At 46.2% G+C, this 27,227-nt stretch overlaps 10 protein-coding genes across 10 annotated transcripts; 4 read left to right on the plus strand and 6 right to left on the minus strand.

The window, feature by feature from the left end:
• Positions 1-737: 737 nt before the first annotated feature.
• On the plus strand, positions 738-2,144 carry EYB26_004697 (uncharacterized protein; the record flags this gene model as incomplete). Its single annotated transcript, XM_054263988.1, has 4 exons — positions 738-791; positions 858-1,397; positions 1,458-1,652; positions 1,713-2,144. The coding sequence occupies 4 exons, from the start codon at positions 738-740 to the stop codon at positions 2,142-2,144; spliced, it is 1,221 nt and encodes a 406-aa protein (XP_054119963.1).
• Positions 2,145-2,537: 393 nt separating this feature from the next.
• EYB26_004698 (uncharacterized protein) lies at positions 2,538-3,875 on the plus strand (the record flags this gene model as incomplete). The annotated part of the gene is made up of 2 exons (XM_054263989.1): positions 2,538-2,760; positions 2,830-3,875. 2 exons carry the CDS (start codon positions 2,538-2,540, stop codon positions 3,873-3,875), a joined length of 1,269 nt encoding a protein of 422 aa, XP_054119964.1.
• Positions 3,876-4,465: 590 nt separating this feature from the next.
• Positions 4,466-5,764, minus strand: EYB26_004699 (uncharacterized protein; the record flags this gene model as incomplete). The annotated part of the gene is made up of 4 exons (XM_054263990.1): positions 4,466-4,908; positions 4,962-5,336; positions 5,398-5,485; positions 5,543-5,764. 4 exons carry the CDS (start codon positions 5,762-5,764, stop codon positions 4,466-4,468), a joined length of 1,128 nt encoding a protein of 375 aa, XP_054119965.1.
• Positions 5,765-6,407: 643 nt separating this feature from the next.
• Positions 6,408-7,199, plus strand: EYB26_004700 (uncharacterized protein; the record flags this gene model as incomplete). The annotated part of the gene is made up of 1 exon (XM_054263991.1): positions 6,408-7,199. One exon carries the CDS (start codon positions 6,408-6,410, stop codon positions 7,197-7,199), a length of 792 nt encoding a protein of 263 aa, XP_054119966.1.
• Positions 7,200-7,899: 700 nt separating this feature from the next.
• Positions 7,900-9,593, minus strand: EYB26_004701 (uncharacterized protein; the record flags this gene model as incomplete). The annotated part of the gene is made up of 2 exons (XM_054263992.1): positions 7,900-9,490; positions 9,568-9,593. The coding sequence occupies 2 exons, from the start codon at positions 9,591-9,593 to the stop codon at positions 7,900-7,902; spliced, it is 1,617 nt and encodes a 538-aa protein (XP_054119967.1).
• Positions 9,594-12,174: 2,581 nt separating this feature from the next.
• Positions 12,175-13,542, minus strand: EYB26_004702 (uncharacterized protein; the record flags this gene model as incomplete). Its single annotated transcript, XM_054263993.1, has 1 exon — positions 12,175-13,542. One exon carries the CDS (start codon positions 13,540-13,542, stop codon positions 12,175-12,177), a length of 1,368 nt encoding a protein of 455 aa, XP_054119968.1.
• Positions 13,543-14,490: 948 nt separating this feature from the next.
• Positions 14,491-15,063, plus strand: EYB26_004703 (uncharacterized protein; the record flags this gene model as incomplete). The annotated part of the gene is made up of 4 exons (XM_054263994.1): positions 14,491-14,604; positions 14,683-14,761; positions 14,815-14,885; positions 14,965-15,063. 4 exons carry the CDS (start codon positions 14,491-14,493, stop codon positions 15,061-15,063), a joined length of 363 nt encoding a protein of 120 aa, XP_054119969.1.
• A 336-nt stretch (positions 15,064-15,399) lies between these two features.
• EYB26_004704 (uncharacterized protein) lies at positions 15,400-15,862 on the minus strand (the record flags this gene model as incomplete). Its single annotated transcript, XM_054263995.1, has 3 exons — positions 15,400-15,624; positions 15,694-15,753; positions 15,815-15,862. The coding sequence occupies 3 exons, from the start codon at positions 15,860-15,862 to the stop codon at positions 15,400-15,402; spliced, it is 333 nt and encodes a 110-aa protein (XP_054119970.1).
• Positions 15,863-16,550: 688 nt separating this feature from the next.
• On the minus strand, positions 16,551-17,957 carry EYB26_004705 (uncharacterized protein; the record flags this gene model as incomplete). The annotated part of the gene is made up of 1 exon (XM_054263996.1): positions 16,551-17,957. One exon carries the CDS (start codon positions 17,955-17,957, stop codon positions 16,551-16,553), a length of 1,407 nt encoding a protein of 468 aa, XP_054119971.1.
• A 754-nt stretch (positions 17,958-18,711) lies between these two features.
• On the minus strand, positions 18,712-21,148 carry EYB26_004706 (uncharacterized protein; the record flags this gene model as incomplete). Its single annotated transcript, XM_054263997.1, has 2 exons — positions 18,712-20,636; positions 20,689-21,148. The coding sequence occupies 2 exons, from the start codon at positions 21,146-21,148 to the stop codon at positions 18,712-18,714; spliced, it is 2,385 nt and encodes a 794-aa protein (XP_054119972.1).
• Between the last annotated feature and the right edge of the window lie 6,079 nt (positions 21,149-27,227).

Raw genomic sequence — 27,227 nt, forward strand, 5'->3', positions numbered from 1 at the left:
GTGTCTCAAACACTTTGGTTGCCTCTCTACCAAAGTGCTACAATTCTACGTTGTGAACACTCTTTTCTCGCTTTCCCAATTAGACAGACTACCATGAATACACGTCATAATCTTGGTCCTCGTCTTAGTCCTCGTGGTCCTCCTTTTTATATATTCTTCGTCTACGTGACATCACTCCCACAACGGTCACGATGGTACTCAAATACGAAAATGGCGAAGACAATGAACTCTCTTGTTCGCTAATGTCAAGTGCCATTCAAAGGCACCGACCCATTACTCGAGAAAATCGCTGTCAGCTGTGTTGATAAATTCGTCGCATATTTCGAGAGGAGCCTCTCAATATTCACGATGGATATATCATATCGCTTGGACGCTTCTTAGACACAAAGTGGTGGCGGTAAAGTTGCCTAGGCGATTAGTGTATATTTCACACCGATGGTGCTTTGTATATCAATTCTCAATATTTACTCGGGTTCTTCAATCTCGATAACATAGTGCTGTTGTTTGTAGACAATCCGTAGTACTGAAGTCGAAGTAGAGAGATCATGTGAGGGCATGTCGACTTCTCCGCACTCTGTACGGTAGGCCAATCACCGCATAAATCCCGAGACGTCTTTCACCTGGACGTTCACTTGCGTCTTTCTTTCGTCAAGCTTTTCTCAAAACCAAGATACTCTCCTGTTGGTCGCAGTTAATGAATTTTACATCTTCTTTCCAATGAAATCCACACTTTCGCCATGGCTGCAGAACTCACTTCAACAAAGCTCAACCCCGAGAGCCATCTCCTCTTGGTATGTGCTTCCTACGTCACCACCTCACGACAACCCAACATGAGCTGACCTTACGAAAATCGACAGGACCAACCTCTCCTCCGCCTCCCCCACGAACTAGCAAGACGAAACTTCAAATCCGTGCAAAGAATCGTCGAACGAGAAAGAGATTACATCATCCCCGCACTTAAAGAAACCGCAAATGGCTCGTTGGCCGGCACTCAAACCCCCGATCAGACACTCGCCTCCTTGGATGCCATGATAGCCAGAATGCAGGGATTGAAACGGAAGATGGAGTCTCTTCAAGAAGAGGAGAAGAAGATCCAGACACAGTCGAAGAAACGTATCCAGCACCTTCAAGACCTCTATAAGATTCAGACTCTGGCGGATGTTAAATATGAAGAATGGTCACGGACACGACTTGATAGATTAATCGTCGATCATATGCTACGTTCAGGCTTTTCGGAAAGTGCAAAGCAGCTGGCAAAAGCAAAGAATATCGAAGACTTGGTTGATACAGGCACTTTCGTCCAGTGCCAGCGGATTGCAGAGAGCCTGCGGTCAGGAGATGCCAGGGAAGCACTGCAATGGTGTGGTGAAAATAAAGTTGCTCTCAAGAAGAGTCAGGTTTGTACAACCTTATCGCCTCTTTCAATTTTTGATTGCTGAGTATGGATCTACTTGCAGAATACCCTCGAATTCGAGCTGCGCCTTCAGCAATATATAGAGATGGTCCGGACTGGACAGCCTACTAAAATGATTGAGGCCATGCAACACGCCAAGAAGTATCTTTCACAACACCTCGAGACGCAATCTGTAGAGATTCACCGTGCTGCCGGTCTTCTTGCCTTTCCAAGGGACACAGATGCAGAGCCCTATAAGGTACATCCAACGTCTGAAATTTAACTACAGTGGGAAGCTAACGCAAAACTCTCACTATAGTCTATGTACTCTCTGGATCGTTGGAAATATCTTTCCGACCTCTTTCTTCGCACGCATCACGAGCTCCTCTCATTGCCCCCACGACCACTACTACACATAGCTCTATCCGCTGGACTGTCCGCTCTAAAAACGCCAGCATGTCACTCTCAATATACCTCCTCGAGCACCAACAACCAATCAATCACGACATCACTATGCCCCATCTGCTCCACGGAACTCAATGAGCTGGCTAGACATGTCCCATATGCGCACCATACGAAGAGCTCGGTAGAAAATGATTCAATAATTCTACCTAATGGGCGAATCTATGGCCGGGAACGAATACTAGAAATGAGCAGGAAAGTAGAATCTGTTGGGGAAGGCAAAGTGATGGATCCGACGACTGGTGACATTTTTGATGAGAAGGACATGAAGAAGGTTTATATTATGTAGTACATATCAGACTGAAACAATGTTGCACATATGATCCTAATATTTGTATTAAGTTAACGTATAAATTATCACTTGGCTCACTTCAAAGTGGTATTCATGTATGGAGCTACTCGCTGGCACGGTCCTAAGACGGCTAAAAGCGGCGAGCGGCAGACGAATTTGGATGCATAAAAAATCACCAAAAAAACGAATGCAAACATAATAGCTTCAAGCACCAAGGGTACTAAGACAATCTCGAATTCAATTATCTTGATTCGAAAGAAAAAGAAAAGAATCATTCATTTCAATTATCAGGAAAGGAAAAAAGAGGTCCAGTCAAGAAATAAGATGGCGAAATCAAAAAATAAACACTCCAAAGGACAGCAAGCATCAGGAGAAGCTAAGAAACGAAAAATGCAAAATTTTCAAAGAGTCTCAATCTCATCTCATCCAGGCACTTCTTCAAGGGCAAATGACCCTTCAGGGAAGAAGAGGAAGTTGGCCGATACGACGACTGAAAGTCCACAACAGGCATGGAAGAATAAAAAGAGTGCAAAGAATACACATCAGCAGGAATTACATCAACGACCTGTGATACCATACCATAAGAAAGATCGGATATTATTAATTGGAGAAGGTGAGCTTTTCAGCTCCTACCCTTGCCCTAAGACCTATTATCGATTTGTGGTCTGACTTGATGATACAGGTGACTTCTCATTTGCGCGCTCTCTCTACGAGCATCATCGCTGCAAGGATGTGTTTGCTACATGCTATGACTCCGAGGAGGTGTTATTGAGTAAATATCATGGCCATGCAGAGGAAAATATCAATCGTTTTCTTGATACGCATGAAGATGACCAGGAAAATGAAGCAGATGTGAATGAGAACGAAGATGAGGACGACGAAAGTCAGGAGAAAAGGTCTCAGACCAAACCATCAACCCGCAGAGTCTTGTATTCCGTCGATGCCAGAAAATTGGGTAGTAATACCGGCGGCGGGAAGGATATACGAAAAGGCATTCCTCTAAAGAGGAGAAAGAGTCAACCTTATCATCGAAACCGGCAGCTGGAACAAAACCATGTCGATGACGGCGGTCCATGGGACGTGATATCCTTTAATTTTCCGCATGTAGGCGGCCTCTCGACAGATGTCAATCGTCAAGTACGCGCAAATCAGGAGTTGCTCGTTGCGTTTTTCAAAGCGTGTGTTCCGCTATTATCCAAAATGCCCAGAAAGGAAGACGATCATAATAATACGGATGATGATTATGATTACTACTCGGAGGATGAAACATCCGAATCCGAGTCTGAAGAAGAAGACGACGACGAAAACCAAGACAAAATCAGGACAATCCCACGCCAATCGGGTCAGATAATCGTCACCCTCTTCGAAGGCGAGCCATATACACTATGGAACATCAAGGATCTAGCACGCCATGCCGGCCTGGTGGTTGTGACTAGTTTCAGATTTCCTTGGAAATCGTATCCGGGGTATTCGCACGCGAGGACGTTGGGGATTGTGGAGAGTCGAGGCGGCAAAGGCGGTGATGAAGAGACCGAAACAAAAAGAGGAGGATGGAAGGGTGAGGATAGGGAGGCGCGGAGTTATGTTTTTGAGGTCAAAGGTCAAGCCTCTGGTCTGCAGCGAAGACAGGGGCAGAAGGGACAACAGGGACAGCAGAAGAAGAATCAGGATGGTGGGAAAGCGAATAAGAAGAGAGGGAGAGGAGACGACTCTAGCGATGAGGATTAGAATGATCGTATACATGGGATGGGGCAAGCGTGAGTCCTACATGTATACCTAGGTATAGTGATGATCTATCCAATCCAAGAAAGTGAAGGTAGTAAAATAAATAATCTATCAATATATACATCTCATCGAAGAAAAATAGAACAATCCATTCCAAGTCTAATAACACAGAACCCCCTTGCAATGAAACTAAAATATATAGGTTGAACAATTAGTCGTAACACGTGTATTAACTGTGTCAAAATTGTAACGTTTTGAGATGATGAAGGGGAAACTTAATTGGGTCATGAGAGTTAAAAGGTTGTATTTGATCCTGTCAATCAAGACAAGGGATAAAATTGTCATCATATGTGAAAACATACTTCGGAGAAATGCCACTAGCATGAAATATCACATGGTAGGTTGATGAAACTCGATATTTCTATGCTCGAGCATCATATCGGCTCCATTGAATCGAAATCCGAGAGCTTGCCTCGCCGATAAGGCTCTCTCATGTGGAAGAAGTCAAAAATCTAATCGTATCATTTCTTTTAAACAGCTCTCATTTATTGTTTTGGTGCTTCTGACCTCCCTCTAGTTGTCTGAGATCAATTTTATGACCTCAACGAGTCGCGCATGCTTTGGCTGCTGGCGCTAAGAGGTATGTTTGTAGTAGGGAGAATGCCGGTCCTTGGTTTGGCGTTCTGCTTGAACTTGGCGACTGAGTAGACAATACCGCTAACAAATCCAATGGCAATGGCGGAGACACTGCCTAGAGTGACTGGAGCATCGAAGAAGATAAGACCGGACACAGCAATGGGGAGTTTGTTCAAGGCTCCGACCATGGAGTAGGTTGTCGATGAGGTAACACGCATGCACCAGGCGGATGTGTAAGAGATGAAGACGGAAGACAGACCAGAAAGAACCATGGCGATGAGAATGTTTGTGCGGCTAGCAATGGGGAAGTTGCGGGCGATGTTCTCAGCTGACCAGTCCTCAATGAGCAGAGTAGCAACGATGAGGACGGGGATGGAGAGCAGGTTGTTGTAGAACATGGCTGTACAAAGGTTAGTCCTATCTTTGGAAGTGTTGTAAACGGATAGAGCTTACTGTCAAAGTCTTTGAAGTTGGTCAACTTTATGCGCTTGCGCATGTACAAGCTGTAGAACGCGGTGCAAAGACAATTGGCCATCATCCAGACATAGCCAGCATTCAAGGTCGAAATTTGGGTGCTAGCGTTTGTAGTAGATGTGAGCGCATGCTGAACATCGGCCCAAGCAGCAATAATAGAACTGGCGACCATCAATCCGAAAGAGAACAGAGTCAGACCGGTGACAGCAGAACCACCAAACCAGAGGACCTCTCCGTAGGCGATCAAGATGATGGTCAAGTTCTTGAAGATGGTGTAGACGGGAATCGAGAGAAATTGCAGAGCCTTGGAACCGGTGAAGATCATGCCGATAAGGAGAAGAGTAATAGGGAACCCTAGACAAAAGATAGACGATCAGTACGCTGAAATATATCTTCCATGCCAATGGCAACTTACACTTTTTAGCTTCATCCGTATTGAAATTGCGAAAGGTTATGAAACCACCAGTCTTGCAAGCCTGGATAGCGACTATACACACGATGGACTGCAAACAGTCAGTCAAGAATCACAACCATAACTACCAGAGGAGGAGCCAACGCACCTGCACAAGAAGCAAGAAAAAATTAAGATTAAAATCCAAACCCGACAAAACATATTTGTTCATCACAGTCATCATAATCGAAGAACCACAATAAGCCAACACAGGCAGAATAGGGTTGTTAGACAAAGCGACCGACGGGGAAGAAGGAGTGTGTCGAAGTGGAGGAACCTCAAAGGCCCTGCCTTGCTCCATCTTCTCGTCTGTTCTCTTGTCGTCTGCCATGGTGATGGATGGTGTGTTGATCGCGTGCGTGACGGTTTTCGTTCGTTGTGTTCAAATTTGGAGATGACGCGGCTCTAGTTTTTGACAAGCGCGCGTGTGGAAACGCCGGATACTTGATCGAAGAACAGGATAGAGATTCGAAATTGTGCAAGGAACACGATCAATGACCAAGGCGATGAAGAGGGAGTATAGCCTGCCGATAAAAAGAAAGAGATGAAAAGGAAATGTCCATCAACAATCAATTACTCAAGTTGGTCTCTAGGCAGGGGGAAAAAGGAAGCAAGTAAGACAGACAAGACAAGCAAATTGGGTGTTACGGCTGTGGCTCAGCGATAAGCAACCCCATTGGCTGAGGGCCGGAAAAGGCTTGTAATTATCCTGGTATTGCTGGTATTATTGGTACAGATTGCGTACTCCGAAGGTCTAGAAGCCAATCGATCTGGTTTGGTATGATACACCGCGTATCAATAGATGGTAATTTTGAGCCGTATTGGTCTGTCTTGCAACAAACATTTAGTTACTTACCCAAATTTACCCCCCCACGCCAAAAAGTTGGAGTATACAGCCTCGACGATACGAGCACATACCTCCAATTCCTCATAAGCAGTCTATCAATTAATTTCAGTTCCTTCATACAGTCAAAATGTCCAACCCAGCCCCCCTTGACGCCAAGGTCTCCTCAATCCTCGGCCAGAAATTCGACTCCTCAAGAACCGACCCCGACGACCTCGACGAAGACGCCCTCTTCGACGAACTCGAAAAAGAAGATGACACTGCCTACCGCGCTCACCGTCTTGAACAGCTCCACAAAGAAGTAACTTCTGCAAAAGAAGCCCTCAAACAAAATTCCCATAACAGCGGCAACAACACAACAACAATAGACGCATTCTATCCCACATTAGTGGACGACCGAGCCGTCCTGGACCTCACAACGAATAATGAGCGCTGCATTGTCCATTTCTCGCACACAGATTTTGCGCGCTGCGCAGTTATGGATGAGCATTTGCGTCTTCTTGCGCCGCGACACCACGAAGTTCGATTTGCGCGTGTGGATGTACGGAATTGTCCCTTTGTCGTTGAGAAACTTAATATTCGTGTTTTGCCGTGCGTTATAGGCTTTGTGGATGGGAATGGGAAAGAGCGGATTATTGGGTTTGAAGGGTTGGTGTCGATTGGAAAGAGTGCACTCAGGGGGAAAGGGGCGGATAATTTTAGGACGACGGATTTGGAGAAGAGGTTATTGTCAGCCGGAATTTTGGTGAGGGGGAAGTATGTTGAGGAGATGAGGGGAATGGGACATGGTGATGACGAGGGTGATGGGAGTGAGAGTGAATTGGAAGATGGGAGAAGAGGGAAGTCGTCACGAAAGGGGATACGGGATGGGACGAGCAAGCAACGATATGCTGAGGATGATAGCGAGGATGACTGGGATTGAGGTTTTCTTTTCGATAACTGGATGCACATACAAGGCGATCTTCTCGATTGTGGGAGATAGAGTCGTGTTTTCAGAACCTACTGGAGGACCGTATCATGCTTGATATAGTTATCAAAAAGGTCGGGCCGATGAGATGACGCTTTGTCTCAAATCCTCGAAGCTCATGGGATGAGATACTAAGACCAATTGCCTGAAGAACACTTCCAAGGTTATATAGAAACAAGTTTGAAGAGCTGTACAGATAAAAGCAAATACGAGCCATCACGCTACATAATATACATACAATATACCCAATTACTTTATCAAAGTCATTTATTAGTCCTGTTTCATTATCGGAAATATACAATTTCAATGCCTGCAACAGTGCTATTTCTGCATGATCGTGCAGTTACAATGAGATATGAGGAGAAAGGACGGACACCGACCGAAAAATAAGAACATAAGAAATTGAGAGCACCATATTTTAATACAAGCACTAAGATGCAGAAAGACAAAGAAATAGTGATAGCGCAACCCGGATCTAAGAAACACAGAGAATAGTCCTATAAACGCAAAGACAATGCCCTCATTCAGAGGATGATTGAATATAACACAATCATAACGTAAAGGATATCGCGGTCGGGAAAAGGAAGACATTATAGAAAGGCGGACTCTATGCAAATGATCAACAGCATAGAGGCCATCTAAGTAGCTGACCAGACTAGATCGCCACTGTTTTCATCTCGCCCAAATTCTCGGACTCCAGATCAATGGGAGTTGCATCTGAAGTCGAGGTATGTTTCGAGGTCTTTTCATTGACAGAGATATCCTTCAACGGCCCTGAAGTTTCTTTTACTGGATCATTCTGTACCACCGGAGTGGCCATCTCTAGTAAATCTTCTCCAGGAGATTCCTTTATCGGTGCCTCTTTGGATGTAAAGTCTTGAGCGCGGTCGCTAGCAGAAGTAACTGGACTCGACGCCTCCTCAGTCACTCGTGCAAGAGGACTTGAGACACCGAATTGTGTTTTGGGACTTTGGGTCTGCACACGATTGCTAAATCGATGAGGAGACCGTCCACGTTCCTCGCTTGGTGCTGGGCTGCCGTAAGGAGAGTTTCGTGATTTGTCAACATTTGTATTCAATCCCAAGCCGTTTGCCGACCTCCGGCGCGGTCGTCGTCCATATCTCTGATCCACTCTCCATCGCAAAATTTCCAGATATGGAGGTTCCACGTTTTGTTTTCTGAATGGCTTCAACTTAAGTTCACCAGTGTCTTCATCTACAAGCACAAACGGGCTGGCGAAATCATCCGCAACCTGAGCAAGGAATTGCGCCCATGATCGAGCCACCACATACTTGCAATCGTAGTCACGTCCGAAGATAATAACTTGACCCCATTTACCTGCTGGACCAGGGGCCAGATCAACAGCGATGCAGTTACCGCCCCAATCGCGCGCTAGAGGGATCCAACCGGGATGCGCATAAGTCTTCTGAATAGCACGAGGGGGTTGCGAATCTTGATGGTCTATAAGTTCCTGCCTCCATAATGGATTAGAGGCTTGATGTTGCTGAGAGGGGCCGGCGGAAGATGAAGAAGCTCCAAAGGCCTTGGACGGGATTTGAGGTGGAACGATGGTTGAGTTTGAAAAGTACTCCTCTGCAACGGTTCGCCAATTCCTCCACTCATGAACAATTTCTTCACAATCCAGCAGCATACAGCCAAACATAATTCCTGTAGGGGTACCGCCGCGCTCTTGACCGTCATGGACCATTAGCGACTCGCGAACCTCGAGCGGTAAGCTGATATCTAGTTCGTGCTCCAACTCGTTGACATCATTCTGCGTACAGCCTTCACCCAACTGATCGAATAGTTCTGGGTAATTGTCCTCGGTCCAGCGATCAATCTTCTTCCAGGAATGGGTGACTGGTGGTGGAGGGGGAGCGCCGTCGTGGAAACTTTGCATTTGTATCTCGCCCAACCCAGAGCCGTCAGCACCACCGGCCTGATCGCTCGATCTCCTAGATTGTGATACGAGTGATCGCATTCCCGGTGAATACGGACGATTGGGTGAGCCTATACCTCTTGGGGAACCAGTCCAGCCATTAGAGTTTGTCTTGGAGAGTTCTTCTTCCTCAAACGGCGAGGAAAGATCGGGACGAGATTCTGCGGCTGTAGCCACGGAAGTGAGTGTATCATGGCGGCTTGAATTGAGGGGGACGTGTTGGCCTGTTCGATAAGGAGAGTCGTGGGATGCATGGCGATCATTTGAGGTCATGGTATGCCAGAAAGAGCGCCATGCCGAGCCAATTCTATGCGTGTTAGTCATAAAGGTTATCGAGAAACCAAGGTTTGGTTCGGGTCGACTCCAGGGAGATTAATAACTTACGAGCCAGAAACAGTTTGCGGAGGCATGACAAAGAACTCGAGTAATTCAAAGATCGTAGTTTAAAATGGAAGGAACGTCGGGATATCGAAAAGGAAATTAACGTCGACCGATCAACAGTTCATTTGGAAAGGCCACACGGCGGACACGCGCAGCCTGCAGTCTAGCTGATAACGATTAAGTATGATGTTGCTGATGTGGTGAGAGGGTGACACCACATGCAGGGGGGGCACTCGAAAGCGAAATAAAAGTTGAAGTAATGATCGAAAGCCAATCGATGGCTATAAAACAAACAACTAGACGCGGCGCTTTGTACGCGAGAAAAACGAGTTGAATGGCGGGCGGTAGTTGACTTTGACCCCGGATTGGTGAATCCTCACTGGCGTTTTGGGAAAGAAAAACAAAATGTCAGCTGATTCGATTATGGGGGAGTGGAAAGCGAGGGACAACAGGGAGGGGACTTGATCTTGGGTGAGTCCACCGTGTTTATGAATCGAGAGACAAAAATATACAGACGAGGAGAAAAAGAGAGGAGGAGGACGAGGTCAGGCTGGATGAAAGCAGTCAAGTCAGGGAGGTCACTGACTTTCCTTCCTTTTGCGCTACAAGTTGGTTGTTCCTGCCTGAGAAATGAGGGTGTGGCTTGTGGGGTCGGGGTGGCCAGGAGTGCGCTCTGATTGGCAGTTAGACATGGCCTGGTTGACCAATTAGAGGGGCTCGTCGGCATAGTGTGTTCCTTCTGGATCTTTAAATTACTATACGCAATATACACACTATATATCCAAACTGTCATTGTGACGATCGAGAAGAATCTGTACAAGCCTATATACAGATACCTATTCAAGAGTGATATTCGTCTCTTTCCCTGTATGTCGACATGATCACTTATTAAAAATCGGCTTAACTTCGAAGTGGCATCAAGGTTGAACCTCCGAGAGATGGCCGTAAAATTAACCCGTGTACTAGGTACCTAAGGTACAGTATGTATGATGGACATTAACACGGAGGCCCGTTCGTTCCGCACTGTACGGTACGGTACAGTACAGTAGAGCCTGGAACGGAGGGCCTCCCCATGAATAAAACCCAACCTGAAGTCAAGATGGTAATATTATTATGGAATAGGTAAGGTTGGTATATTGCAGTGCTCTCCGTTCCTATAAATACAAGATTTATGTATTGGAAAGCCTTCTTCTTCTCGTTTGTTAAAGCCAGGTTCAAACTCCGTACTGTAATTTCATTACACTTAGCCACTCATCAGCCACATTTTACACCGACCCACCGTCCGGTGATTAAGTTTCAACCACTAAGTTAGGTACACGTAAATTATCAAGCATACAAAGTATAGTCACTAATTAACTACGGATTCACATGATTGCCTTCTTCATTCCAATGTTTTATCAACTTCAAGTAACCTATCAAAGCCATACTAAACACCTCGAAATCCAATAAGACGATGTACTATGCTAGAGGATGATTATGGACCAAACATAGGCCGAGCCACGTCAACAGCTGTTTGCGGAATTCGCCACCTCAAGTTCTCAACAAGCACCTGGACAGAAACCATGTCGCCTCCAGTTATGTATTAAATAGTACATACCTTTTGGCGTACGTATGCTTCTAAACACATCAGGAACGTCGATCAATTGTGGCTTGCCGCTAACGGAGCGAAAATAGATTTTAGCCACGCCTACATAAGTTTTTGATATAGGGGCGGTGTTTCAGTATTGTACTCAATTTTCAGGGGGTTGGTCTTAGAGAGGAAGAAATCACATGTGTAGATGAGAAATGAGATTTGCATAGTAAAGAGTGGATATAGTTGGTAGACTATCAACAGGAGGTACTGTCTTGAACTGACAGAAGTAAATTCAAGAAACAGTTTCAAAAGACAATAAAAATGTCAAAAGGAAAGGACAGATTGCAAAAAGGAAGAAAGTCGAGATACGGAAACAAAAAACAAAAGCATCGGCTGTCAAGATATATGGTCTCGAAATCGTATCCGCGATCAAACACCGAAAAGAGTGGTAGAGCAACAACACCCGAGCATCCAAGTCATAAAGGCATGCCATGCCGTTCAGAGAATGAAAACCGACTCTAACAACACGCTGTAAGATTCCGGACTCCTTGTAATGAATGTAGAAACGAATGTGGAAAACAACAAGCCGACATCCCAGAGTCCAAGAAATATGAGTCCGCATAGATTAGAAATGAGATCCCCAAATACCCATTACGACAAAGGCACGTGAAAACTGTCGCCCATAGAAACCCACCGAAAAGTGCGATATCAAAATACCTCGTTCCAAACCGACTCACGGCAATGCACATGGTATCTGTAAAACGAAAACGACGAGGTACAAAACCCAATGACTCGCTCAGAACCGAAATCGAAAACAAGCCCAGGAAAATTAAGACGAAAAAAAGGATCCCAAAACATATCAACTCATGATCTAATCGAATGACACGCAGTGTTCTTTCGAAACCTCATGACAACATAGATGCCGGAAAATCATCAAATGAAGCAAATAAAAAGAGAGAGGGGAAAAAGACTTGTGTGAAGAAGCGAGAAATAAAAAGACCCCCGGCAAGGGTAGGCAGTGATTAAATTGGTGTAGTTCAAGCTAGAGAACTCTGCACTCCGTTGGGTTGCATACTCGGGGTCATGTCCAATTTCAAGATCCTTCGGAGATCATCTTCCATTTTCTTGGTGTCAGGCTCTGCCTGACGGGAAGGTGGCGTGGATTGTAGCCTGGCAGTGAATGGAGATGGCGAATGATATCTCTGCGAAGGCTGAGGGTTTCGGTAAGGCGACGGAAAGGGGGGCCCATACTGATTTGGTCTGGCGGTATTAACTGGGCTTGCGTAGGGCGAAGCATCTCGATGAAACATGAATGGATTGGCATTCTCCGCATAGGCCTGTGGTGAAGATCTGTAAGAATTGCTTGGTCGACCTGTAGGTTGCTGAACATGGCTGTTGAAAGAGACAGGAGTTGGAGGCCCAGAATTGGCGTGTTGCTGCACATTAGTAACATACCCTAAGCCTCCGTTGGGGAAATAGCCTTGCGCCAAACCCTTGGGATGGGGAGACGCCGATACAGGACGTTGGGGACGAGGATTTAGTAATAGATGCTTTAATTCTTCAGTCTTGATCTTTCGCTGAGTATCATCCAAATCCGTTGCTGGGCGCTGTTGAGTATCACTAGATGTCAAGGCATTCATCTTTTGCTTATATGAAGAAATTGGGGTCGAATATGTTGGAGTGTTCCTGTCCGAGCCATCAAGCTCAAGTGAGAATATACCGTTTACGGAAGATTCTTGTCGCTGACTAGTTGTCGAGACGTCGGTAGAGCTTGAGACTGTGCTTTTCGAAACGGCCTCAGGGCTCTGCTGAGATTTGACTCGTGCATCAATGGCGGCCTTGAAAAGAAAGTCCAAGGGAGAAGGTTCGTGGTTGATTCGGGAAACGCTGGATTTAGGCTTTGAGGGAGTAAGCTCTGGCGCTGACTCTTCGTCCAACTCATCGTCAAGCTCCAGGGAAGTAGAAAGACCGGAATCAGGAACGGACTTGGAGAAGAATGACGGCATCGGAAGGGCAGACGGCGCAGGAGACGCATGGAAAGTAGGGCCGGCATAATGTGGGCTATCTTTGAGCTGAGGCGGAGAGGCTATGCTAGGCTGCGAAGAGGTATGGCGATGATTCACGCTATTGTTATAGGCAGGATTGGCTGGACGAGTGTTTTCCCGGGGCTTCTTGCCAGAGCGATTGTCAGTCTTCTTGCGTGAGCCGTTGTGTTCTCCGTTGTAAACTCCCGGTGTGCCTGTCGCAAAGTAGTCGTTGGGGCTTGCGATACGAGGCGGTGATGAAGGAGGCGTCGAAAGCATAACGGTCTTGGCCTGGGAGGCAGGTGTGTTGTTCCTTTTCTGTTGTCGTTTAGGATTGCGCGATCCTTTCATAGGAGTTGTTGTCACTGGTTGTGTCGACATGGCGACAGATTTGGTGGCTTAAAAAATAGGCAGCCTGTTGGAGAGAGATAGGAAAGAAAATGACGAAGCGAAACACTGAATAGAAGCAGAAGGAACAAATAACTAAACACAGTCGTAGCAGAATAAGTGGCTAAGATATGTGTATAAAGAGCCGCCCAGCGGTCTTCTTAGAAGAAATGCTAAGAGGATCGAAAGACGTAATAACTCCAAGGACAAGTGGTGTAAGAGCGTAAAAACAGATCTATCGCAATAAATGAAGCGTGCGAAGTGCCGATGATGATGGCGGCACAGTATGTTTCGATTGCAAGCTGGAGGAAAACAAATAAGAGGCGGTAGAAACCGGCAGATCGATCATAGCTGCATTGTTTCGGATTGTGCTCAATGAAAACGATGTGAGTAGAGATTAAAATTGGGCAAGAGCATGCATTTCGGTCGGGGAGAGCATTGATGGCAGTGATGTTGAAGGAGAAAGAAGTGAGTTGAAGTTGAGCATGAGGTTGGAAGTCTAAGGCTGCGGAATCGACCGGCGGACGAGCGAGTCAGGTGTTGCGCCTGCCAGTTGGGTTGCTGGGAAGTGGGGGGACCTGCCCGCAAGGTTGCCACTGTAAAACAGGCAGGCGACGAGGCGGCTTCGATCAACAAGAACCTCACCAGACTTGTACTCTACCTACTCATTTGATCTGGGAGTCGTTCTTCCAACTCGAAACGCTACTGTTTTCTTGGGCTGGTCCGGTTTATTCTGCACTTTCCGTGGCCTACATGCGCTGCCTTCTGATTGCCATCATCATCATCGATACGGTACTTATCAGTTCCTCAGACTGATAACTACCTAACTTAGTGGTTGTAGCTACCCACTATCACTCACTAATCAATCACCTACCAAACACCCGCCTCTATCGAGTCCATTTATTCCACCCACCATCTCACATCCAATCAATATCTTCCAACATGGCCGACGTGGAAATGCAAGATGCAAGCTCAACCAAAGACAAGGTTGTAAAGTCCTCGAAGAACGCAGCTGGTGAGGGTTCCGAGGGAAAGAAGCGCTTTGAAGTCAAGAAGGTGAGCATTACTTGCCGACTTCTTCACTCCTCTCTCAAACCAAAAAGAACGTTGAAAGCTGATTGCTTTGCCATATAGTGGAACGCCGTTGCTCTCTGGGCCTGGGACATCGTCGTCGATAACTGCGCTATTTGCCGTAATCACATCATGGACTTGTGTACGCTTTGCCTGGTCCTTCCAGAAGTCGAGAGATGCTAACACAACTTACAGGCATTGAATGTCAAGCAAATCAAGGTTCATCCACTACAGAAGAGTGCACAGTGGCATGGGGTATTTGTAACGTGAGTTGACTGTCGAAAACCTCAGCCTTTAATGCGATTCAGTACGGACATTTGCTAATTACTTGTTGCTGACTACTAGCACGCCTTCCACTTCCATTGCATCTCTCGATGGTTAAAAACTCGACAAGTCTGCCCGTTAGACAACAGAGATTGGGAATTCCAGAAATACGGCCGATGAAAGCGCGATTCTCGAGTTCAATGTTCTCTGGGTTCTGGGTCCCAGCTTCTCATAATTTGCTGCGCGTTCATGGCTAGAAAAGAAAGGACATTGCTATACTATGTGGAATCAGAGTCCACTCCTCTTGGTCGTCTGCTGGTATGCGGCGATTCTACGTCATTCCGCTACTGGAAGGTAGTATTGATATAATGACTCATGACGAAAATGCAAAGGTTTGTTCTGCAAAATAAAATATCAAGTAGCATAACGAACGCCGTCCAATTCAACCGCTAAAACACATAATATTGCATCAAATATATACCATATCCCTTCGATCATTCTCAATATTCCCAAGACTTATCCAACCTTGACCCCATTGACGACAATCCCAGGCACATTGATAGCCGCCGCCGCAGACGTATTCTTTAAATTTCCTGTCGAATTGAGCCACTTCTCCGGATTCCGATTGTAGAACGGCCACGGAGGAATAACGACGAGTCCTGTGAAGGCAGTACCCGCAAGTCCGACCCAGAGTGTTAGGTAGATGTCTTGTTGGATGTAGCCGACGATGAAGGCGGTAATCTATTGCAGAGAAATTAGCATCTTCTCTCCACAGGTGTGTGGTGTATGTCGTGCACGATACGAACGTACCCCGGAAATTATGAGGAGAACTGTTGAGAGGGTTTCGGCGAGCTGTTGGCCGTGAAAGTCCTGGATAATCATAGTTAGCGACCAACGGAGGGAGGCATGGAAGCTTATGAGTTGCACTCACGATTTGACCTTCGAATGCGTCCTGGATCGGGCCGAGGATGCTGTCCATGTTGCTTTCGATTTGTATTTGTTGGCGGTATTCTGCAATAGTTAAATGAAATGGAGTATGGTCAAGCCAATATGATGATGTGAGTGTGTTTTTGTTGCAGTGATACAATGGCATAGTTGGCGTCTCCTTCCCGAAGCTCTGATTTGTTAGCAGCTTGAAGGTGGATCCATACCGATGCGCTCCGCCAATTAGCGAGGATAATCTATGTAGCTTCGTCGTTGGTCAATCATGTATCGATAGGTCCTGTCCCCCATCAACCGAAGCAGAAAGAATATGGTTCCCAATCCGAGTTACCAGACCGACAGTCGAAATGATAGCGAAAGTGATACCATCATTTCTTGACCCTATCTACACGAAAAGGTTAGATCGACGTGCAAATCTCGCAGCACTTGGCTGGCCCGGGCCATATTGCCCTTGTCTGATGTTGAGATGGAATTTTTGTTTAGTTACATCTAAGAAGCAGTCTTGTATTGTTTTGCTATGTTTGAATGTACTGGTGGACGGAGAATCTTTGGCTCGAATAGCGGAAACTCCTGATTTGGCCGTACAATATGGACTTCAAGTATTTCTTACATCAAGGAACTCGATAGAGATGAACAATTACAGATCTGCTGCGCTAAAAGTGTTATGGGGTATCAATACAATCATTAATTCTATGTTTATCATTAATCATAACTAATCTATGAATCTACTTCCTCTTCGGCGTCGGAGTCCACATATTCCTCAACCCAGACGAAGACGAAGACTGTCTGGGCGTACTACCCACTTTAGCCAGCAGTTTTTGCGCTGCCGGCGTCAACGGTTTCCCCTGAGGGGTCTTGCTTCCGATGGGAGTACGTAAGCGCGATGACGACGAGAACATCGGATTCGGACTGCTGGGAAACCGTGGCGCATCATGACTGCCGATGGCGACACCTGCTTTCTCAGCTCTTTTTCTCCGTGCCACGCGGTCTACCATTCGGTGATGTAGATCTTCCCGTTTTCGGTTTTCTTTGATATTGAATGGGTTTGGGGTTGTGTCACCGGACAAGCGCTCGCTGGCAAGGAGTTTGAGACGCTCGTAGACAGCTTCGTCGTCGTCTTCTGGTTCGTCCTCGTCGACGAATGCGTATCCGTTCACTCGTGGCGTTTCGGTACCTGTGTATTCTCCTCCTATGGACGAATCATCTGTATGTCGTACTCTTCCGGCAATTGCATCTTTGATGGCGCTGAGGGAAGGAGACGGCGGTATTGATGAATCATTGGATCCCGCCGTCGCACTGCTATCGATCCTCGTATTTCCATACACAACCTGCTTCGGTCCAGCCCTTGAAGCTGCCTCCGCTTTCTGCTGGCGAGTCTCATGCTGCTCTTCCACAGAACCAGGCGTAAACATAAAGGAATTCTCCACTGCAGATTTCCACGTATCCGGCACCGCAGGCCGTGCATCCAGATCAGTAGAAAGAACCAATTCCTTACTGGTACCTTGACCTTCAATTAGTTTTGCTTCCCTTTGACGATGCGCAATCTGTCGCGCAGAAAGAATCTTATTTCCACTCCATTTCCATGCATATTTCTCCCTCCGTTTCGCATTCTGTTTATCCAGTAGACTGTTGAACGATTCATTATCTTCGCTGGTATATTTGGCTTGGAACGAGTTCAAGCTCAGATTCGATACATCAATGCGATCCTTTGAAGAGACACTGGATAATGTCGAACGGGGAGTCGCAGTCGTCGATGCAACGGAGACCGGTGTCTCATTGCCCCATCTAGTTGTTGTCGGTGTATCCATCACATTCCGATACGGTGTACTAGCTCCCCTTCTAGCCGAGCTGCCTCCAGGAGTCATTACTTCTGAAAGCCTCTTGCCCGCTCGCGCAATCCATTCCTTATCCTTGGAATCATACGCATCGAGAAATTCTTGTTTCGTTTGCATTTCAAGTAAGCCAGGAAAGAAGTCGCGCGCTATAATATGTGATAATGCGTCTGTGTAGCTGTCTTCATCTAGAACTGTAGAGGGTCTTTTGATCTTCTTAGCCGGTGGCGGAGGAGGCATCAAGGCCATGTCAATGTCGGCCTGTCGCTTGACGATGGCTTGTTGTGAGGGTGATGCCATTTTTGCGGTTTCGTTCTCATAAGAAGTTTGGCAGACTTCACGACGTCGCTATTATTCCCTCAGATAGACACCGCCATGTTAAAATCGATATGTTCCGCTGATCAAGATTGAAGTGAAGTTGTCTCAAGGCAAGTTTAAAGGTGACGATTCAATGCCAAGACTCCCTTCTGATAGACTGATAGATAGCCCCACTCGTATCGCGCTATTCCTCTTTTAGTAAGGACTGTCATCTGATCGAGAATGAGCTGTTCAGCCTTACCTACATCATCAGTTACATACACTTGCAGAATTACTTATACTTGGTTATATACTTGTAGAAGACACCTCGCTTGAATAATTTCTTGCAATAAATTCAGAATAATCACTGTTCCTAGAACTTTCCCCATGCAAAATATGCAAATGCAGTCATGATAAAACCTCACTACTCCATCCGTACAAGCCCCTGTCTATATGAACTTTTCTGTGCACGCGAGAGCTCAAACAAACCAGAAACTTTCAAGAAGACTGACCGAAAAAACCGAAAACACGCAAAACAAAAAAAAGGAACAGGCCTCCAGGAATCATAAGTTCCTTTTTCCAAGTCATCCCGGACTTATTGACGACCATAAAAACACGAAAGGCTCAAGAAACAAGAGGTGGCAACCCAATGGATAAATGACAAAAAGAAAACACAAAAAGATCGTCACGTCATGTTCAAATATATAGAGATGGTTATTGCCAACTCAAATGGTAGGTAGTGTTGGAATATGAAGGTTTACTGCAGAGTGGGAAAAAGGGAGTAACCAGCTCGGCTTTTCCGCTTTTGCGCCGCCAGGGATTGTCGAACGGCGAAAGGAAGGCCCTGGACCGATTGCATTGCCTGATGCTCGTCATCGTGGTCGAGAGTAGATGTGGATTTTGTTCGGTCATGGGTTGGAGATGGCGATGGATAGGGCAAATCCACGACATGAATGCTACTGTTGCTACCGGCAGATCGAAGCTTCGCTAGCGCACTCAATTCAGAGCCCAAGCTCTTTATTGGGCGATGAATTGAGAAGCCTGGTCGAGAAGCCTCAGACATGGCACCTAGCGGGGTATGTTCGAGCGATCCAATGCTTCCCCGAATGGTGTTTTCACGGCTACTGTTGGCACTGTTTGTCAACTCTGGGACGCTGGTTGTTGAAGTGGATGAGCGGTGTTTGCGCACAATCGATGCTGCGCGCGACAGAATTACGCTTTCTTGAGAGTTGTACTTGCTGATTTGCGAGTAGCTGCTCCTAGGAGATGCCGTGACATCAACTGGGTGAGACGTCTGCGTGTAATACTGGAACTGGCGCTCAGAATCATCTCCAACAGCGAGGAAACTTTCATAAGCCGTCTCGTTGTCGACATCGCCTGTCTCAAGCTTTTTCGGATATTCGTGGTCAGCAGGACCGGCGTTGAAAAATCCACCATGAGCAGCGCCGTCACTCAGCGGGGTTAGAGCCTCGTGCGATCTTGTAAGAATCGATTGCGCCGAACCTGTATCTAGATCTGGAGTTGCCGATATCGAGCTGGCGTTCAGTTGGAGGTAATGAGGGACCATATTCTTAGCCGCAGAGGCTAGTGAAGGGACCATTGCAGCACCTGGTACCGAATTCCTCGAGGCATCCAACGAGAGTCGACTCCAGTCGAATTCACAGTCCGCTACAGCCTCGTGCTCGTAACAGAAGTCGATATCTTCCTCCCACGTCATGGGGAATTGGACCAGACCGGCGACTGAAGTGCGTCTTGTTTTATTGCTGGCTTGCGAAACAGGGGAATCTTGAATTATCGGCTGGAAGTTGGGCAAAACGGGAGATGTGACCTCTTCCGTGAAAGACAGTTGCGGATCCTGGACAACTATTATGGACTCGTGGGCAGGGGCAGCGGTTACCTTGGCCTCGTTTGCGACAAACTCACCAATGCTACCTGAAATTGACATGAAACGAGATGTGCGTACAATGGGCTCATCTGTTTCTTTGGTCTCATCTTCTTCTGGCACATCCTCCAAATCGAACAAGTAGCTGTTGATAAAAGGTGTGGTAGTTTTACCGTCATCCTCGATGCTAGGATCATTCGTAGTCTGAAGCTGGCTACCCATCATCGCATGGCTGAGTTCGGGTTGGAAGATTCCGGCAAGATCGATTCGATCGAGTGAGGGAACCATACGGAAAGACGCACTATCCAGTGAAGGATATTCGTAGTCGCGGATGGTAGGCTGAATGTTTACCCCAAGTAGTTCATCGATGGCCAGACTCGTCGGCTCGGGTATGTCTGATTGAGCTTGTCGGGAGGACACCCGGGGCGGGGCAATTATAGATGGCGACGGAGGCAATGACTTGTTCAAACGAGAAACAGGGCGCGAGAAGTTCTCGACTCTTCCTGGCGACCTTGGTTCACGCGGTGATACTGGAGGGCTTCTTCTCAAAGGTGATGTAGGTGAAGTGGGTTGTCGTCTCTCCAAGTCGTCTGCATTTTCTAAAGAGTCGTCCGAACGAAGAGCTTGAGCGCGAATTCCTTTCAATCCGGGCTCCGGGGTTTGAGAAGCCTGAATGACGGAGAACTCTTCGACTAGCTCGACGTTGCTGGTGTTGTCCAGAGCTTGGAATTGGGTTGAGCTAGTGTGGGTTACGTGATGGAAGTTATAAGGCTCCGAAATGATACGTTTTAGTTGATCATCTATGCTGATCAGCTTCCAAGACTCAATGCAATGGAACGAGGGGAATCTTACTTGACTCGTTCTTCTTGAGCTTGGGGACTCTCTGAAAAACTTTGGACACCTCAAACCGAGCAGCACTCTTGCCGAATTCGTCCTCTTCCTCCAAGGTTGTAGCAACCACATTCAACTTACTGCCCTGGCGGCGCAGAATACGGCTGCCTCGAACCAGCAAGGACCTAGCAACATTCTCGGAAGTCTTTTCCTCATACGGGACCGGTGACACTGGGTGCTCGCCGTAACTGAGAGATTCGGCGGGCAATTCGCGTGTGGGGGCGTATGAGACGTTGGCGGTGTTGCTCCTCGAGCGGGATGAAAACATCGACAATCTTTTGGGGCTGTTGACATTGGCACTCGATTTGGAGCGACTATGGAAGGAGTGATCTGAGAAATCACTGGTGGATGATGTCGGTGGCCGCTGAGAGAAGTCCATGTCATCCTGCCAGGAATCCGGGGATGTCGTTCTGGGAGTCATGTTGGTGATGAGTGGAGCAAAAGCAATAATACCCATGGAATTGGTGCAAAAGTTTCATATAAATATGAAGATGATACGGCCTAGAATTATTGTTGATAGTTGAGGTAGTGTCTCATCATATCGCTGTAGCAACGGCAACAGCAATTGACCGGGTATCAATTAGATACAGTTACCAATTTTGATAATCCAGATGTGCATTCCCTGGAAGAGACAGTGTCGTCTGTTGATCGATTGCGACACAGGATCGATGAATGAGTGAATGGGGGTGTGTCAGTGGGGAGAACGAGAGAGCGAGATATGACAGCCCACGCGGGTGATGAACAGATGTGTGTGAGAGAGAGAGACTGTACGGTACAGTAGGAGGGAGAGAGGGGAGAGATAGGATGCTAAAGAGAGGTTAATGAGCGAGTAATTGAATGAGAGGGAAAGAGAGAGAGAGACAGGAGGAAGAGGTGTGACAGAAAGAGAGACAAGCTGGGGAAGATGAGGTACGTATGTTTGCTGAGGTTTTCGTTCCTGCCCTTTTCGAGCAGACCGACCCCACAAGCCAGGGACGGGGGCTGATCTTCACTTTGGAAGTTTCGAGCGCACCAGATCCGAACTAGCCTGGAGACTGCGCGGGATCCAGGCCAGCACTCATTTAAATTCAATTCAGATGGTCTGGATGGGAGGAAGGCAGAAAAAAAAAGGAGAGCTTACCTTTAGTTGGAACTTGGCAGCCACTGACTCGTTCAGCCGTTAACGTCTAGCTGTCTAGCGCAAGTAGCCAGGAATGGATGGCTTGCAGAGGAGATAAGCCAAGGATTCGCGATAATTGTGTGTTTATCTATAGCTCAAGCGCGCAGTGGTAGGACAAACGAGTGACCCAACGCGTTTGTATTCCCGCTTCCAGGCCAGGAACGGGTCTAGCGAACAAGGGTGCAGGCCGACAAAAGACTCAAAGGACAAGGACCATGAATCCTTGTAAATAGCTGGTAAGTTAGGCTGGTCGGGTGTATATGTAGTTCAGTCAGAATATAGCCGACGAGCCGATGGCGGGGATCCTTGTTTATTTTTGCAAAACCATACAGAGCGCAAGGCAAGGATCATAAGGTTATGCCAATACCACCACCGTTCGTTCTAACTTCAAATGGTTTCAGTTGTTCCCCTGGGGGCGTGTACGGAGGACTCCGTAGTACGTACGCCGTCATCATACCTGTTGCAAAGCAAACATGGTACGTACTGAAATAGATTTGATTACTCGTGGGACTTGGGTCAATTGATAAGTACGTATGTACGTTGCAGTACCACATTGACCACACTGAGCTCGCACAGACTCTAAGACGCTTAAACTGTTAGCACAGGCGGCAGATTCTGGTTACATGTCCCACGTCGTACTTCTCCGTACGGCGCAGCAGCTACTAGTAGATGCTAACTACAGAGTAGTAGTCTAGTACTACTACATCGTAGATGAGTCTCTAGCCGGAAGTGATTTAATACCTCATTGCTCGGCTCGAGCCAACGCAATAATACTCTGTAGTAGACGTACATGGGAATACTCCTTACCACAGAGTAAGTATATAGTGCGATTCCCTAAGAGTACGATAGTTAGTTACAGAACAAACAGAATACACCCCATCGCTGACAGGATTGGAGACGAGACTTGAGGAAAGAAAACAGAGAACCAAAAAACAGCAAAAAGTGGAGAAAGGCACCAAAAGAAAAGAAGTGGAGCCCGAACGTGTGATTCCAACACGTTGGGATTTCTGACTTTTGTCTCTTTCGAGAAGGAATCGACAAACACGCCAAGTGGGGCCTCATGCTGCACTACGTTAGCCAGGGGCGGCCGAGAAAGTTTAAAAGCGGAAAAAAGTCAGGAAAAGACAAGAAAAATGCAATGCGCGCAGCCAATCAGGGGTTGGCTCCATGATACAGAGGCTGGCTGTATTGCTGTTACACACACGCCATACATATGCACACGCATGCCTCCGTAGTCCGTACAGCGACCTCGGCCTCTTAATCTATCGTGCAGTAGTTATTTCCTACGGAAGTACACACAGACGACATTAGAAGTAGGGCAGATGGAGTCAACCAGACTTTTGTAGCGACTTGGCCACCTCAACGCAACGATCTTAATTTCATGCGGCCGTATTATTATGTAATTGACAATTGTCCAGGAAACTAAGTTAACTAACGTTAGTTAGTTAACTAGTTAGTTAACGTATTTCCTAACTACTAACTACATAGTATGTAAAAAAAAAAGGCAAATGTGTGCTATGGAGTACTAAGTTACCGGCTAAGAAACGTTTCTAATCTAAGATGGGGAAAGCATTACTCGTGTGTAGTCGTTTACAACGTTTACTCTACTCCATAGTAGAGCGTCAAACGCTTTCGTTCGTCAGAGGTCTGCTCAGGATGGAGAATGTGCTACGTATTGTCTCCATAGATGATAGAACTACTATGATGCTTATCTTAGTCCGACACACACAAGTTTCAGCCTTGAGCAATCAAAAGCTAGTTAGGATTCTCAAGTGCCGACTGGACTAGTTAGTTAATCTAGTAACAAATCAACAATAGAGCAATTTCTACTCTGTACGGAGTAGGCTACGATATTTTCGGATCTGGTGCGATCGATCATGTAATTGGCCAATCAGTTTACCAGTTGCTAAACAGCTTCTCGCGATAACGTTTCTTTTTCTTTTATATGCAGACGCTGCAGTAGGCACACCGACTACGCTCACAAGGGCCACAACTAACTGATAGTTGGTTACGAGTCTGAACTCTTGAGGAAATGATGCAATGCAAACGGTGAACAAACACACGTGAAACAAGTGATAGAAAAAAGAAAATATTCTTCATATGCCGTTCCATACAAAGCACTGCCCAAGATGATCATGTGTCTGTCATACGAGGAGGAGATTTGAATCAATCAAATGTTTGACACCGAACTCACATGTTGACAACTTTACGATGTTTGAACAAGCTGCAGACGGGGCAATAGCCATTCGACACATCCAGGACGCGTCGTCAAAAGGGGCTTGTATCGGCGCAATGCGAAATCGAATACAGCATGTCTTGCAAACCTGAGTCTGTTGACTGACCCAGCAAGCAACAAACAGACTGACTACATACTCTCTGTACTTCGGCCGCCGAGAAGCACGGCAAACCCCTGGCTAGGCCTCATTAGGCTGCGTTAGCCTCGAAACACCAGGTACAGCTTTACGGAGTATGTATGACTATGTACGGATTTGTTTGACCCTTGACCCAATCAGAGGGCCATATTTTAGTAAATTAGAGTACTACTGCGTATGTAGTAAGTTTAAATACGGACTAAACATCTTGAGACAAAGCGGGGACATGCTGATTGCCCTCAAAAGACGTGAGATGAAACCCGTTACACTCGAGGATTCGACGTTTTTGAAAGAGAGTTCATCGAAGAGAAAGTGAAGTGCTCGTTTCAAGCGTTTGATGTGTTTCACGTCATCCATGATTCCTTGCCAGATCCAACAAAAAGAAAATCAAAAGAAAAAAAGAAAAACTTGATCTGGATATCCTCCAGTACACCATCATCCAAAAATCGCGCACTATCTGTACATTAACCAATAGATCAGTTCCGCGCTAGGAGGGATTCTGTTTAGTCTAATATGATCCATACGTATTTTTTACACGCCTGGCGCCTTTGACGCAATTTGCTCCGTTTAGCCGTGATTGGAAGGACCTGCGAGTCATGGAGCCAACGACAGGGATACCGTTGTTTGTTGCCCTATATATGGATATTAATATCGTCATGGGTGGTAAAGGGATTTCCTACTCTGTAGACCACTACGGAGAAGTCTGTAAGTAGAAGGCGATTGCGTGTCTCTCTCTCGCAAACAATTCAAAGAGAAGTAAAGCCGATGCCAGTGGATGCCTGATGGCTGCTCGGGATGTTCCTTTTTGTTGTTTGGCCCGAGCGGAACGAACCCTAATTCCATTTTGGGTGATCGTGTCCTTTACAACCTTGGAAAGCAAACGACGAAAGGATTATTGGTCTTGATTATGTCCACCGATCTATATTCGGTCTATTTTCTATTCTCAATATTCTGTACGCCAGCAAACTTTCTCCATTTCAACTTAGCACTACCCTGTATGGATACATTCCCGAGATCTAGCTACGTTATCGACCATCCATCCTACATGTACGCTAGACTGACGTCCAGCCGTTGTGTTGCGGAGAAGCTTGTATATCGTATTACTTTATCGAGTAAGATAAAGTGTGCTTGTTGGGTCTTCTGAAAGTTTGAGCCAGTGTTAGGAGGAAGAGTGTCATATTTTAGCCTGCACTATTAATTAGTAAACTCAATTGATCAATAGTAAGCCAGGGTTTGAACGGTTAATCTACATTTTAATAACGTACGACTCGTGTGTGGTCTCGGTTGAATTTCGGCGGCTGATATTTTCACACGAGTTCAACCATCTGAATTTCATGAGACGACTACGATATTCGTGTCGGGTTGATACGATCACGTTCAAACTTCATTCCATCCTTCTCGTATTTGGTAACTGACTTACTGATACAGTAGTAGAAATATCCACAGTGGATGACGGTGGGCTAGAAGACCTTGTATCGCCGTCATGGAGCCTCGGGATACATACTCCAGCAGCTACGCCCTGTGGACTGGGTCATACTGATCCTGCTTGGTTACTAAGTTACCTAAATCAACAGCTCCATCTGCGTACATTGATTACGTTGGACATGCTTAGTAGAGACTAGGTGCAATGGCACAGGTCAGCATTGGCTTGTGGGTACTGAGCACCAACGATGGAATAGATTACAGCAATCATATTGGCACACTGTGAATCTTGACAGCCCAGACTAACACCTAACTGCGTACAAGTAAATAAGTATCGGGATGATCCATTCTGAACGTCGTCCCGTGCCGTGCCGTCCAGTCCATCGATGATCACACCGAATACATACCAACTCGCCCGCAAAGGGTCGTATACAATCATCAACTATGTCGATCGCACCTGGGGATCGGTTCTGATTGTCATAATTAGGTAGACATATCGACTCAGCGCGCATGTCAAATTACCTAGCTAGTACTCCGTACACGGAATAATTACGGAGCCTGGAGGACATCAAGGGCTGTGGATTAGACATCTGGCGATGCATCGAATCGACAAACGCACAACATCCGCTGCTAATCACAGCCCTCCACATTTAATATAAATTTCAATATATCTTAATATATGATTCTCGTATTTTATAGAGCATAGCACGAGCACAGAATAAGGCACTATAATTGGGCAAGCATTGAGCAGTAGTTTAGCTAATGAAATATAATATACGAACCCGAAGGATTCATCCACCATGCCGGTCAACTTATGTACCAGAGCAGTGGGTGGCACCGTGGCACAGCATACCCATCCTCGGGTGTCTGGATACCTAATATATCGGACCAGACAAGATGAGCGGGCTCAATCTCGCCATTAAAAGTGGCGGTCTATATATATATATATATATATATATATATATATATTGGCGTGTTTCTTCGTATATTCGAGATGAATCGGAACTTTTTGACCCGGTCTACGATTTAGTTCTTAATCTAGTTCATCTCTAGAATCGCTCTTGTGTTTAAAAGAACCAATTCGCCCTATGCATAAGCGGGTACACTTGTAAAAAGAAAATATGACATGCATCGTACGTACGTAGAATCAGATGAACAATCCTGAAGATGTCACTGGGCATTGAGCAACGTTACACAACACCTCGGCCCAGGATCGAGAATTTCTTTTTCTTTTTCTTTTTTTTTTTTTATCATAGTACGGGAATAACGTTCAACTGGGTCCGATTGATGGCCTATGTGGAATGGATTGACAAACATGTCTTGTTTACAGTATTCACTCATATCATATCATATACATATGTACTCCGTGGCCCGAGGATGTACAGAGCCGACTCACCGATTGATGAAGCAATGAGAAGAAAAAACAATTGGGGTAATGGCTAGCTGACTGAATACTTTTTTTTCGCACATTGGATAGGCAGAGTCGCGTATCTTGATAGTAGAAAGTGTAACGTTAGTTGACGTTAGTTAACTAACTAACTAACTAG

The sequence above is a fragment of the Talaromyces marneffei genome, chromosome 3, assembly GCF_009556855.1.
Source record: "Talaromyces marneffei chromosome 3, complete sequence".
NCBI lineage: Eukaryota > Fungi > Ascomycota > Eurotiomycetes > Eurotiales > Trichocomaceae > Talaromyces > Talaromyces marneffei.